Source organism: Thermobia domestica, chromosome 18, assembly GCF_964235325.1.
Source record: "Thermobia domestica chromosome 18, izTheDome1.hap1.1, whole genome shotgun sequence".
NCBI classification, from domain to species: domain Eukaryota; kingdom Metazoa; phylum Arthropoda; class Insecta; order Zygentoma; family Lepismatidae; genus Thermobia; species Thermobia domestica.
The window spans coordinates 172,887,953-172,903,961 of NC_137471.1; the positions used below are offsets into that span (position 1 = coordinate 172,887,953).

Sequence of the window (16,009 nt, forward strand, 5' to 3'; positions counted from 1 at the left end):
TGGTATACGATCCAACACATATGTTGAGTTTCCTATAGAAATGATACCTATAAAAATCATGTGATACAGGTGATTCAACCTTTTCAAGGAACCCTCCTAACGGTCAACCTTTCCGGGAACCAGTCTGACGGTTTGGCAATAAATGTTTACACTTCCAGTGACCTGTTTGGCCACACCTGGCACACAGACAAGAAATGAAAATGAAATGAAATCTTTGAGTTTTACGTCCCACGGTTATGCCGGTTAGGCTAAAGGAGACGGTGATGATGAGTAATGAATGAAATGGTGGAATGAAGAAAGTGGGAGGAAACGGGAGTACCCCGAGAAAACCCACGCACACGATGTTTGTCCACCACAAAGCTCACTTGGCGGGGGCTGGGATCGAACCCGGGACGCCAAGTACCAGAGGTGAACGCTCTACCACTGAGCCACCGCGGCCGTCACACAGACAAGGAAATATACAGAGTACCAGTTTAATCCGATCCCCTGCGGTTCTATTGTTGTATATAAAAACTGTCCACACTACTTGATGACAGAGAATTTATTTTTTTCTCTTTGTATGGCAGCCAAAGACTTCAGGTTTTCATTGTACCGTGTCAACACACCAAAGAATTCTAGGTGATTTGACCCATTTGGCAACAGCAAAAAAAAAAAAAAAAAAAAAAAAGCTTGAAATTCTGTTAGGTAATTTTTTGTAAATTTTCACCCCTACATTTCCCTGAAGAATTTTCCTCCCGTTGGCAACATTGCATTGTAACTTAAACCAAAAAATAGCCACATCCCTCTTCTAAGAACAAGGCCTTATCCATATCAGACGGGTAAATAGTTTTTGAGCAATAAGTCACTGAAAATACAGAAAAACTCCGAAAATCACCTGAGTCCGAAACAGGGGCGGATCCATGGGGCGACCGAGTCGATACTAGAAGAGGAAACTTTCTTATTTTATATATAAATAAAACCTATCCCAGAAATTGAGCTCTTAAAAGTAGCTCTAAGTACCAGTATTACACCCTACCTCCCCCAGACGCCCGTCCTCGATCCGCCCCTGATCCGAAACGGTTAGTATATTTAAATGAGTAAATACAATGTTACTGCTTCAAAGGTATACCCAGGGATTTATTTGTATCCAGGGAAGCCTGGGAATTTCCCCACTTCTAAGTTTTGGTTTCCCTGTCTCTAGGTTTAGTTCTATTTTCCCAGCCTGGGAAGATATTTTCCACCTTTCTTAGGCTATGCAATAATTCAACTCCATATTTTAGTAACAATTCTTTACTTTTTTAGTACCGGTATGTTTATTGTCGCGAGCTATGCTGGTCTTGCTTATAGAATTGTTTCTCGAAGAAAAATCTTGCAACTGACACCACTGATTAGCACCTCAAAAAGAACATAAGGAAATGGATATTAGACTATATTTTAATAAAAGAAAAGCTCCTGACGATTAAAAGGCAAGTAATTCCGGTACACAAAGTAAGAAAGTAAGAGGCTTTCGTGTTAATTGTGAATGAAATTCGTGTTAAAAAGGCAACTGTGATATTTAGAACTACCTGCGTTATTACTCAAAATCGTCTCTCGTTTACCGTGCATCTTATTAAATAGTAAATAAATGGAATGAACCTCGAACAAGTTCTCTACTCTAATGTTACGTGTTCAAATATTATTGACTTTGTAGCTACAGAAATGAACGAAAAATGGCCTAGTACCTTGCGAATTCCGATGAACCCTTCGCGCTAATGATGGACAAATCCTCCACTGTGTCCACTGTCAGTTTTGTGGAGTCTCACTGGCAAAACCCTTAGACAATTCTCTTGAGAAGTAGCAGAAAATAAGATTGCAAGGGTCTAGAAGAGAACATACGCTCTAAACGTTCAGTGGGGCCGAGCTTTTGCTACAATCCAATTGGCGAGAAGAATTGTCTGCAAGAAAGTTAAACGGCGACAAAGAAGTAATGCAAATTTCAAAAATGAAAGAAAAGAAAAAATTAGAATTAAAATTTTCCTCTGATGATTAAGCCAAATTTCTGCAGGAATTTGGAGAGCATAAGATGAAACCTAATATATTGACCGAAATCTACAAAATCTTAACATGGAAATCAGTGTTCTTCCAGTTTTTTCTGCAGAGTGTGAGAGAGGCTTTTCCAACATACTGATACTAGAAACCATTTATCTGTAAAAACCCTCGAATTTAATCCTTTTATAAACATTAATGGACCAGATATTATCTCGTTCAATGACGAAAACTATGACGTCAGCTGGATAAAAAATGGACATCATGCTACAACCAAAAAACCAACTGGGAAAAAGGCGGTATCTGGTATAAAACAAACTCGTATTGCTACACTATTCTACATATTGTTAAAGTGAGATACGGTGTGAAAGTATTATTAATTTCTAAAGACAGTGTTAGATAACATGCCGTAAATCATGCTTCAGCTTAACCATGTCTTTGTTCAATTCTGGATTCATTTCAATGCCAGTATGTTTTGTTGGCCAAAAGTTTACTTTTAGCAGAACATTGATAGCGGAACACACCCCTGAATCTAATTTTATTAAGTACAAGGAGCAAAGTGGTACTAAAACTTACTTATGATAATGAGGAATGACATTTAGTAGCGTCTTTCCCCTTCTATTTAATAAAATTAGGCTCAAGTATATGTACACCTATCACTGTTCTGCCTAAAGTAAACTCTTACCTTTTGTTGTATTTATTGTTCGGGCTGGGAATTTGGTTTTAAGGACCAAATTAGAACAGACTCAAGAATCACTTGTCGTAGCAAAACCGTTTTACGTAGGAGTGTGAGACTTGTTATGGCAAGGTGTGCAGATTGCAATGCAACTATAGAGCTTTTACTGGATGCTCTACACTTGTCCTCAGCAGTAGGACAAAAAGTAGTAACAAACGCTTGGAATCTAAACTACCTAACCAAATCTTATCTAACGTACCTATACGTATTTATCATAAAATTGTTTTTAAAAAAGTTTAAAAAATGTTGAACTTGGGGGTGTCCTATCAAACTAGTACCTTAATTTCAAAGTAGGTAGGTTTAAAAATAACGTTGTCCCAACCCCACTTTAAAGTTGATTGTTATACGGAACACAATCTTGCATAAACATTCCATCCTTCTACAAAATCCACAAATAAATCGCTGGGTATACCTAAGGTACAGAGTATGTTATAAGAGATGCAAACAAGAAACTGTAAACGAGTTATGACAGGTTAAAAGATATTTCTAATGCATATCGCATTCATCAATTCTTTTCATAAGAATTAATCAAAACAATAAAAAGGGTGTTTTTAAAAAAAATCTCGTGGAAAAAATTATCTTAGTACAGAGCCTCGGAAAATTTTATTCTTACTAATAGTTTCAATGCTATTATCATAGATATTCAGACAAGGCTCAAAATTGTATTTCAAATTAATGGCTTCTTTACATTAGAATGTGGCCAATGGGCTGAGTTTTAAAAAAATCATTATTTCCAATTGAATGGAATGGAATGGAAAAGGGGTTGGGGAGGGTGCCTCGACAACAAAGGTCTTTTGCACCCGTCACTGGTCGTAAATGAAACAGTCATACAAATGACGAAAACACAGACTAGTCACTGAATGTGGTGAAGGTCATACAGTAAAACTATCACTCGCTAGCACTAAAACGAAGATGGTACACAGATCGGAGGTCGGAAGCACTGGAACACAGAAGAAAGTCAAAGCGCCTTCGAAACATGCAAATGGCGTAAAAACTGGAACAGCTTCAACACAGTGGCTTCATCATCGCCGAGAACAGTAGTGAGGTCAGCTGGCAGTCCAAACAAATGTCTGGCAGCAGCAAGAGCCACACATTCCACTAAGAGGTGACGAATACTCAGGGGCTGACCACAATGACGACACACAGGCGGAGGTGTACGGTGCAGAAGATGTGCATGAGTGAGATGACTATGTCCAATCCGAAGGCGGGCCAAAGTCCTCTCTTCCACGCGAGATGATCGGGAGCTCGTCGACCAGACTCCAAGGCGGGGCTTCACTGCATGCAGCTTAGTGTGAATCTGCTCATTCCAGGAGGATTGCCAGCGTTGACGGAGAACGTGAGCAAACACAGAGCAGACATCGGAGCTAGGAACAGGAAGAAGACAGCGGCGACCAGCAACACCAGCCTCCTTCGCAGCAGCATCAGCAAACTCATTGCCAGGGATGCCAACATGGCCAGGCACCCAACAGAAAGTTACATCATAGCCCTCAGCAAGTAGTGCATGACAAGTAAGGAGGACTTGCTGGACCAGCGGATGCGTAGAAGTGACATCGGCTAGGCTTTGTAAGGCGCTGCTGGAATCAGAGCAGATCACAACACGGCGTAGATGGCGACGGCGGATATGGTGGAGACTCTGCAAGATGGCAACCAGCTCTGCAGTGAATACTGTGCAGAATGGATGAAGCTGGAACCTGAAACGGTGGGCATCCAGGACAAAAGCACTTCCTACACCATCAGCCTGCTTGGACCCATCAGTGAAGATAAGACGGTGGCCTCGATAAGAGTCGAGGAGGCACAAAAACTGTTGCCGAAATTCCAAATCGGTAGTAGTCGCCTTCTTGAACCGCAATAGGTGGAGATTGATCACAGGCTTCAAAAGCTGCCAAGGTGGAAGAGGCAGGAAACCCAGAGGAGAAAGCGCAGGGAGATCGACGTCAAGGTCAGCTAAAAGCTCAAGGGCACGAATGCCAAAAGGCCGGGTGTAAGTGGGTCGGGCTTGATAGCGTTGAAGACGAGCACCAGCAACAAGGGTGAAACTAGACGGGTGATCAATGGAAGCTCGCAGGTGAAGCAAGTATCTCAGCTGCAACAACTGGCGACGATGATCCAAAGATGGTTCGTTGGCTTCGACGTATAAGCTGAGAATCGGACTTGTGCGATAAGCACCACGCGCAATGCGAAGGCCCAGATGGTGAACAGTGTCCAGGTGACGGAGGACAGACAAACGGGCAGAGCCATACGCCACACAACCATAATCCATCTTAGAGCGAATGAGGCTCCGATACAGTCGAAGCAGCACAACACGGTCAGCACCCCAAGTGGTATGGGAAACCAGGCGCAGCAAATTCATCGCACGGAGACAACTATACTTCAGCTGGCTAATATAGGCAGTCCATGCAAGGCGGCGATCAAACTCAAGGCCCAGAAAACGAACACTCTCCACATATGACAGACGAATAGGGCCCAAATAAAGATCCGGATTGAAAGCACAGTTCTTCAGACGACAGAAGTGGACACATTTCGTCTTTAGTGAGGAGAACTGAAAGCCGGTGTGGGAAGACCAATGGTGAAGGCGGTTAAGCGTCAGTTGTAGCTGGCGAACGATGGTGCGAAGGTCATGTGACCGACAGTAGATGGTGAAGTCGTTCACATACAGCAGCCCAGGCACAAAAGGTGAAAGTTCGGCCATAACAGTGTTCACAGCCACAGCAAATAAAGTCACACTGAGATCACTGCCTTGTGGAACACCAGTCTCCTGAGAAAAAGATCGAGACAATGTGGATCCAAGCTTCACTCGAAAGGAGCGCTCGCGGAGGAAATGCTGGAGAAAAAATCCCATATGTCCACGCACGCCCCATGCGTGCAATTGCCGCAAGATACCATAACGCCAGACCGTATCATAGGCCTTCTCCAGGTCGAAAAAGATGGCGACAAGATGCTCCTGATGGCGAAAGGCGTCCTGGATGGCAGTCTCAAGATGAACAAGATGATCGGTCGTGGAACGATACCGCCGAAATCCACACTGAAAATTGGAGAGGTGGCCATGATGCTCCAGAAACCAAACCAACCTGGCGTTGATAATCTTTTCGAGGACTTTACAAAGACAGCTGGTAAGGGCAATCGGCCGATAGTTGGCAGAAGACGTTGCAAGCTTGCCCGGTTTCAGGATCGGGATGATATAGGCTTCACGCCAGGCAGTAGGAAAAACCTCTTCAGTCCAGATCCGGTTATAGAGGATAAGAAGATGGTGGAGTCCCTCAGGAGGGAGATGCCGAAGCATAGCATAGTGTTATTTCCAATTGAGAACAAAGTTAATAAAAGATTCCACTACCAATATACTCAGTTGTAATTATCATCTAAATTTCTTTTATTTTAAGGTTTCAAAACGTAAAGGAAAAATTATTACATAAAATCTTTAAAATTTATACTTTAATATGTGCATCAGTTTTCGAATTATAAACAATGATGTCAAAACTTATTTGTTAATCTTCGTATCTACGTAATTAGATAAATCTCCTTAAGGATATTGAATAGATAGATAGATAGATAGATAGATAGATAGATAGATAGATAGATATTTCTATGCCTATGGGCATATAGAACAATAACTACTTTTTAACGAAACCTCGTATATGCTTTATTTGTTAAGGCTCTTTAAGAGCATTGTAAAATATACAGACATTCTTATGTCTATGTAATTTAAACAACTTTCGTATATCCTTTGTTTAATAAAACTTATCAAAACGATAAAAACTTATCTATTATTGGCTTTGAAAATCAGTTATATATATATATATATATATAAAATGCCTATGGCCATTAGTTTTCGAGCTAATAGTCGTTTATTAAATCACTGTTTCGGTCTTGAGCTTTTTTTGAATAATCATAATGGTAACTTTGGTTATATAGAGGTTGGCAACCATGATTAGATATGAACTTTTGCAAACCACCAAAAGGAAGCTTCAACCCTCTAGGGCGGAGCGGAAGAGAGCAGTGATGCCAATTTAGCCTACTTATGGCTAAATCTAGCCTATTTGGAGAGGCATTTAGCCATACAAATCTCCGAAATGCTTATACCCTTAAATATAGCTTATTTTATGAAACTCTTTTCCCATTTGGCTTTTTTTATTAGCCGTTAAATTAATTGTAAAAATAGTTTTTCTTTGAACAAAATTGGACATGCCATTTATATATATACCAGTATACATAAACATACATACTATTATTACATATCGATTCTTATGGTTTCACTAATTTACTTACTATATATTTAATTTTACGTATACGAATTATTTTCTACATATTCTTCAACCGAGTAAAAGCAATGTTCTATCAAGTACCTTTTAAGTTTGGATCTAAAGCTATTGACCGAGACCTGATTTTTTATACATGATGCAAGTAGATTGTATAATACAGTACCTTTGTGCGTAACTGAATTATTGTATATATTTGTCCTATGTGCATGCAAGTGAATGTCGTCTTTACTTCTTCTGTTATAACTGTGAATATCTTTGTTAACAATAAATTCACCACTATGTTTTTTCAAATACATTAATATTTCGAACAAATACATTGAGGGAAGAGTCATTATTCGAAGTTCCTTAAAAATATTTCTGCAAGAAGAGTTCAATTTACTCCTGCAAGTATTCTTACTACTTTCTTCTGTAGCCTAAAGATAGCAATACTTTTAGGTGTATTTCCGCAGAACATCAATCTATATTTTATTGTAGAATGAAAATTTGAGTAATATATACACTTAGCTGTTTTTACAGTAATCTTATCTTTTACACATCTAATTGCATAGCATAGTTTGCTTACCTGTTCTATATGTGGTTCCCAGTTGAAATTACTAGATATTTTAACTCCGAGAAAGGTAGCAGTTTCTACATATTTAACTGTTTTATTATTTATTTTTATTATTGCATTGGCTTGATTACTTTTACCATTGTTAAAATTTAAGGCACATGTTTTATTTACATTAACGGTTAGGTCATTTTTATTCATCCAACTTGAAAGTTGGTTCATTGCCGTTTGGCAGTTTGAAGCTAATTCGCATTCATCTTTCCCACTAACTATTATGTTTGTATCATCTGCATATAAAGTCACACATGAACTATTAACACTTTCAGAAAGATCATTTATATAAATAAGAGAAGTGGTCCTAGAATTGATCCTTGTGGTACTCCACGATTAATAGTTTCTTCTCTTGACACACATTTTTTAATGTTATTTTTAACTATTCCTGTGATTTCAGTTACTTGTTTCCGATCTATCCCGACGGTGCCGTACACCCGTGTTTAAACGATATCATAAAATGTACAGACGAGTTTTAGATAAGGTCATGAAAGAGGCAAAATTGTTAGAGAATGATACTTACATTGGAAAAGCTTCCAATAAAATGAAAGCTACATGGCAAATTATTCGGAAAGAATCTGGGGAACGAAAACCCTCCTCTTAGATAAATAGCGTTTCTTCTCAAAATAAAATTATTGAAAAACCAACTGACATTGCAAATGCTTTTAACGATTACTTCACGTATGAAGTGGAAAACTTATAACTAATTACGTGAATAATAAACTATCTACAAACAATACGTTAGTAGACACAACGATATTTTCGAAAAATCATTGTTCTTGCACCCAATAACTGGTCAGGAAATATTAAATACTAAACTGAAAATGACAAATAAGAGTTCTTCAGGATATGATGAAGTTCCTGATAAAATTGTACAGCAATGCTCTTATGAGATTGCTGACATCTTATGCTTCATAGTAAATAACTCATTTAGTAGTGGTGTTTTTCCTGAAGCATTGAAGCTAACAGTTGTTAAGCCCTTATATAAAAGTGGCAAGAAAAATCTTAGACCGAACTATAGACCAATATAAAGTCTATCTACCTTCTCTAAACTATTTGAAAAACATATGTATATAAGACTAGTTGGCTTTCTAAATAATTTTGAATTAATATATTCTGCTCTAAATGGATTTAAATCAAATAAGTCTACTGCAACTGCTGTTTACTCCTTTCTCTCTTCCGCTTTAAATTCATTAAACGCTAAGAAGTATACAACCGGCATATTTCTTGATCTTAGCAAAGCGTTTGACACAATTGATCATCAAATTTCACTTAAAAAAATTACAAGATTATGGTATTAGGGGAAATGCTTATGAGTGCTTTAAATCGTATATATCCAAAAGAAGGCAAACTGTTGAAATTAACTGTCAAGCTCGAGTCACACAGGGAGTAAACAAATGTTATTTAGATATCAAAAATATAACATTTGGAGCTCCTCAAGGTACCATCTTAGGCCCTATTCTATTTTAGACTCTGCTAAAATTGTTCTATATGCTAATGATACAAATATATTAGTAACCGGAGAAACTTACGTTGAGTTATGTAAGGCAGTAGATTCCACCATGTCTGCCGTCAGTGACTGGATGGATAGAAATAAACTAATTCTAAACACAACAAAGTCTTCGTGCATGTGCTTTCACGTACTAAAAAACGAGATAAGAGAACGCCCTTGTGTAACAATTAACGGCGAAACGTTGAATTACGTCTCGGATATCAAATTTCTTTGTCTTTGCGTGTCAGATACATTAGATTGAAAAATTCACATTCAAAAATTATCTATTAAATTGGCTCAAACCTGTTACGTGTTGAAGCTTTTACGAAATAGTGTCAGTCAGCATGTTTTGCTCACAACTTATTTTGGACTTTCTCATTCTAAATTGAAATATGGCATTATATTCTGGGGATCTACTGCACTGCTAAATTCCATATTCGTTTTACAAAAGAGAGCTTTAATGTTTATGAGCGGATGTAAGCCTAGAATTTCTTGTAAACCTCTATTTAAATATCTTGAAATCTTACTTTTTTCATCTTTATATATATATATATGAACTTTTAAAATTTGTAAGAAAAGATATACAAATAGGTACAAGCAGCTTCCGGTTGAACTCAGATATTCGTATGCATAATACAAGACAATCTTCGGATCTTCATGTAGAGTCCTCACGTTTAAAAGTACATAAGAATAGTACTTTTTCTATGGCAGTGAATATTTATAACGAACTTCCTTCTAGTTTAAGAAACAAAACATCCAGTTTCAATAAAGCAGTTAAGTACTACCTGTTCGAGCACTGCTTCTATCTGCAGATGAATATCTTGTCTACAGTAAATAAGGTTTAAAGTTTATATATTTTGTATATCTATAATGTAAGGTTTTATTAACTGTTATGTTGTTTCATATCGATGTATGTAAATTAGAATAATGAAAAATTGTACCTCTTTGTTTTATATAAATTCACACTATTTTAATATTGCATGTAGATTTAAATCTATACATATATACACATTCAGTGTTCTTATGACGTGTCCAACTCATACGTTTACGTTGTGAACAATTTGTATGAAAAAGGATGAAAATAAATACAATACAATACTGCTGTTACATTAAGAAATTCTGAAATTAACCTGTGGTATAACCAGGGAACTAAAATTAAAATTCCACTCTTCAGCTAGAAAAGTGAGTCGGATTAAGTTGATGACGTCACACTCGTGTTACGCTGCACCGTAGCCTGTCTTTCTCGTCAGCCTCGATAAAACATGATTCAAATACCTCTATGATCGTGTAAAAGTTGTTTCAAGTTCATTTGAGACTCTTGTTAAAGTGTCTTGAACAATATTCCTTTGATTGTGTAAATTTGAAGTATTAAATGGTCTTGTTCAAGTTTTCTTTGACGGTGTAGAAAAAACATTATACAATCACAAAAATGTGTAGCTAACTGCAATTTAAGCAATTAGGCTATATTAATATTTAAAAATATTGCAATGTATGAAGGCGTAGCTTAGATTTTTTATAGTTAATTCTTTTTTTTTATTTTGAGTTTGTAGGCAACTCCCACTTGCGCGTTACAATCTAAGAGAACTAATTTTATTTGACTTTAACTATATAGGACATAGAGTTTTAGTGTATTGTAACTTACCTATACTTATCACCAACATTAGAGATACTGTATTGGATAAACCGGATGTTTTCACTACAAATTTGATTGCCATTGCTGTCTCTCTAGTCCGTCTACAAGTCTTCTCCTCCCGTATTGTTGATCTGCTTCTCTTCTAATTCCCCCGTTTTTTTAGTATGTAAGTCGTACGGGACGTTAGCCACCTATATTTCTCCGATATGATAGTTTTGCAAACCATTATTATTTTTTTTTTTAGAAAAATCTTTCATGTATAAAAATGATTGCGTTTCTTTGTTGGTAATGGTTTGTGTAATTAGCTGCCACTCTAGTAAACGACAACGACTTATTGTAAAATGTAAAATAAAAGATTTTACACTTTAAATATAGAAATAAATAATACTAGCCTATGGCTGATTTTTAAAAAGTTATCATTTTAGGTTATGTCATTGCTTGTATATTTATTTGTGTTTCTCTTAGATTTAAGAGTAAATTGGCAAGGAAGGGACATGAACCTGTTATCCGAACTTCCGAATGAAACCTAGTCCATTCGATAAATATAACAAAAATATGATCATGCACAAAAAATTAGGTGCCATGGACAACAGAGTAAGACCCTGGGACCCATTAACTCTGTTACAATAAAGAAAATTGCTGTTGCATCAACAGTATTCATTGGAAAGTCATTGTTTATAGTTCATTTTCTTTAGCATGAAACAAGCTTTCCAGAGATGCTTTTAATTGGGATCCATAATGTACTTGAACAGGAAAAATTGGGAGAGTGTGAGGAAAATTTCCTCCAGAAATTCCTCCCATCAACTTTGGATCCCTCTGGAGTGGCCCCGGGTAAAATCACTCAATCCAAATGTATCTTTAAAAATACTATAGAGTATAGGAACTGACTGAAACAAGTTTTGAATTGGTTGACAGAATAGGTATGAGGGTAAAGCGTATATTGATATATAAGATTTTCCCTCAAATCTATTCCCTCTATCAGAACTAAGTTAACATGCCCCCCCCTAGGAAATTATTCTACTTACGCCAATGGGAACTGCTACACTTTTCTTACTGATTTTAACTCCGTGCGGAGTGAATGATTAGGAATCAAGTTTTCGAGTAGGGGCATGCCTTCTCTATAGTTTCAGTAACTGCTGACACATCTTTTTTGATTTGTATAAAAAATGTTCGCTTTGCATTTCTCAATGTTCATATACGAAGAAAAAAATTAAAAGATTGATAACGTTGCTAAATTTGGCAAATATTATTTTAAATATATTTATATCTTTACAAGTATAACATTTTACTAATCAATAAAATTAGAATACAAATATTAATATATTAAAATAAATTTCCAGATTATTTGAAATAAAATACACATTTTGTCTATAATAAAAAATGTTGATTGTGAAATATGCTAGACTGATTTCCTTTTTTCCTCTACTCTTGTAAAATTAATCGATAATTCTTATTGACTAGTTTTACAAGAGTACAGGGGAAAAGGAAATCAATCTAGCATATTTTACAATTAGCATTTATTATTATTATTATTATTATTATTATTATTATTATTATTATTATTATATTGCTATTATTGTTGTATTCAAGTCTGTGCAGACGATTAAGACATTTCCAATTTGTACATGAAGTTGTTATTTACATACAAAATATTTTTTCCATTATGTGATTGTTCATTTCTGGCTATGGAAACCTAAATGGCGAAAGAAAATAAGTTCCAAACATACCTTGAATTTCTACGTCCCTCATATCTGTCCTGACAAGAAAATCTATTTGTCATCGATTCACAGTAACATGATCCTTTGCAGTAGAGATATTCACTATCCGGTCGCAGTCAAGTAAATATGTAATTGCTATATGGGAAGGAGTAATAACATAAGACAGAAGAGAAGCTAAATCAAAATCTGGGTTACGGGGTGACACACATACAAGATTCATGTTTCTACGTACTATATGTCATCAAAGAAATAATATTCAAAGATGGACAACTTTTAGATTGAACTCTTCTTGGTTTAGTATCTGACGTATCGGAGTTGCGTGAAGAACTATACTTCAGAGTAGGTTCGAATCCTGTTAACGAAAAATTGTTTCTTAACAAAAAATACATTCTGTTGCAAAGAATATGGAACTAGGAAAGTTATAAATATCTCACAGCTATGTAATATAGCATATCGCAAATGAAACGACTTTTGGTATATAATTAGGACCCCAATTTTGCTGTGTTATATTGTTAAATTACCCACTATTAGCATGGTGGAAAGCGATCCTTGGTTTGATTCCCGGGACAGGTTAGTTGTAAGAAATACATTATCTACTAATGATATGGTGAAAGCGACCATTCTTGCGATTCCAGGCGAACGCAGTAGATGTTAAGTATAGTCGTTAGGCTAAAAATTAACCCGCATCGCCCGCGCTTACTGGAATATAGAATTAGGATTACTACTATTAGAAATGTTGTCATTAACGCAGCATTGTTGTCACCATTGTTATTTATCCAGCGAAATGCTTGGATGTTTTGATAATAGTTCACCGCAGTTGGATATGTAAGTATAGGAGGATAAGTTCGTCCCAATGTAAATAATTTTTAGGAGTAATAATCTTCGATATTAATTTAAGGGGATAGGCAGATATACATATATTTAAATAATTATAGATTTAAGTACGTAGTATAGGTAAATAGGTTAATTATTTTAAAATTAGTATTAAGATATAACTATAGGTTAAGTTTAGTAAATGGTGAATGTAATTTCTTATTAAAATATATAGGGTAATTTCTAATTAGTATTAAAATATGGAAGTTTAAAAGAAAAAGAAATAAATATTTCGATATAAACATAGAAATTACTATGTCTTCATGGCATAGAGAATATAAAATACATTAAATTAATAATTAAGAATAATTAATATATTAAACTTCAAGGAAAGTAAAATTAATAATACTAAGGAATGTGACCATGAAGAATAATGGAAATATAAGAAGTATGCTATCAGGAAAATAACATCAGAAAGAGGCGAGATAGAATGAAATTATTGAATGATTGATGAAATTAAGGTTTATCGATTAGTACGATATAAAATTAGTTTAATTAATGACGTAATAGTGAAATTAGGCAAACATCTCAAAAGATCAAGATCTAAGTAGGTAGGAAGTCACATTCTCTAGATGTTGAAGTAGGATTTATCTACACCTCTCAAGAGAATTTTTATTTATAAAAAAAGCTCATAAGTCTTCGATGATAAGATCTAAGTAGGTAGGAAGTAACATTCTCTAGATGTTGAAGTAGGATTTATCTACACCTCTCAAGAGAATTTTTATTTATAAAAAGAGCTCATAAGTCTTCGATGATAAGATCTAAGTAGGTAGGAAGTAACATTCTCTAGATGTTGAAGTAGAATTTATCTACACCTCTCAAGAGAATTTTTATTTATAAAAAAAGCTCATAAGTCTTCGATGATAAGATCTAAGTAGGTAGGAAGTAACATTCTCTAGATGTTGAAGTAGGATTTATCAACACCTCTCAAGAGAATTTTTATTTATAAAAAAAGCTCATAAGTCTTCGATGATAAGATCTAAGTAGGTAGGAAGTAACATTCTCTAGATGTTGAAGTAGGATTTATCTACACCTCTCAAGAGAATTTTTATTTATAAAAAAAGCTCATAAGTCTTCGATGATAAGATCTAAGTAGGTAGGAAGTAACATTCTCTAGATGTTGAAGTAGGATTTATCTACACCTCTCAAGAGAATTTTTATTTATAAAAAAAGCTCATAAGTCTTCGATGATAAGATCTAAGTAGGTAGGAAGTAACATTCTCTAGATGTTGAAGTAGGATTTATCTACACCTCTCAAGAGAATTTTTATTTATAAAAAAAGCTCATAAGTCTTCGATGATAAGATCTAAGTAGGTAGGAAGTAACATTCTCTAGATGTTGAAGTAGGATTTATCTACACCTCTCAAGAGAATTTTTATTTATAAAAAAAGCTCATAAGTCTTCGATGATAAGATCTAAGTAGGTAGGAAGTAACATTCTCTAGATGTTGAAGTAGGATTTATCTACACCTCTCAAGAGAATTTTTATTTATAAAAAAAGCTCATAAGTCTTCGATGATAAGATCTAAGTAGGTAGGAAGTAACATTCTCTAGATGTTGAAGTAGGATTTATCTACACCTCTCAAGAGAATTTTTATTTATAAAAAAAGCTCATAAGTCTTCGATGATAAGATCTAAGTAGGTAGGAAGTAACATTCTCTACATGTTGAAGTAGGATTTATCTACACCTCTCAAGAGAATTTTTATTTATAAAAAAAGCTCATAAGTCTTCGATGATAAGATCTAAGTAGGTAGGAAGTAACATTCTCTAGATGTTGAAGTAGGATTTATCTACACCTCTCAGAGAATTTTTATTTATAAAAAAAGCTCATAAGTCTTCGATGATAAGATCTAAGTAGGTAGGAAGTAACATTCTCTAGATGTTGAAGTAGGATTTATCTACACCTCTCAAGAGAATTTTTATTTATAAAAAAGCTCATAAGTCTTCGATGATAAGATCTAAGTAGGTAGGAAGTAACATTCTCTAGATGTTGAAGTAGGATTTATCTACACCTCTCAAGAGAATTTTTATTTATAAAAAAAGCTCATAAGTCTTCGATGATAAGATCTAAGTAGGTAGGAAGTAACATTCTCTAGATGTTGAAGTAGGATTTATCTACACCTCTCAAGAGAATTTTTATTTATAAAAAAAGCTCATAAGTCTTCGATGATAAGATCTAAGTAGGTAGGAAGTAACATTCTCTAGATGTTGAAGTAGCATTTATCTACACCTCTCAAGAGAATTTTTATTTATAAAAAAAGCTCATAAGTCTTCGATGATAAGATCTAAGTAGGTAGGAAGTAACATTCTCTAGATGTTGAAGTAGGATTTATCTACACCTCTCAAGAGAATTTTTATTTATAAAAAAAGCTCATAAGTCTTCGATGATAAGATCTAAGTAGGTAGGAAGTAACATTCTCTAGATGTTGAAGTAGGATTTATCTACACCTCTCAAGAGAATTTTTATTTATAAAAAAAGCTCATAAGTCTTCGATGATAAGATCTAAGTAGGTAGGAAGTAACATTCTCTAGATGTTGAAGTAGGATTTATCTACACCTCTCAAGAGAATTTTTATTTATAAAAAAAGCTCATAAGTCTTCGATGATAAGATCTAAGTAGGTAGGAAGTAACATTCTCTAGATGTTGAAGTACGATTTATCTACACCTCTCAAGAGAATTTTTATTTATAAAAAAAGCT

At 35.2% G+C, this 16,009-nt stretch overlaps 1 protein-coding gene across 1 annotated transcript; it reads right to left on the bottom strand.

Moving 5' to 3' along the window:
* Nucleotides 1–3,698: 3,698 nt before the first annotated feature.
* On the bottom strand, nucleotides 3,699–5,579 carry LOC145675394 (uncharacterized). Its single transcript, XM_081745797.1, has one exon. It carries the CDS (start codon nucleotides 5,577–5,579, stop codon nucleotides 3,699–3,701), a length of 1,881 nt encoding a protein of 626 aa, XP_081601923.1.
* Nucleotides 5,580–16,009: the final 10,430 nt, after the last annotated feature.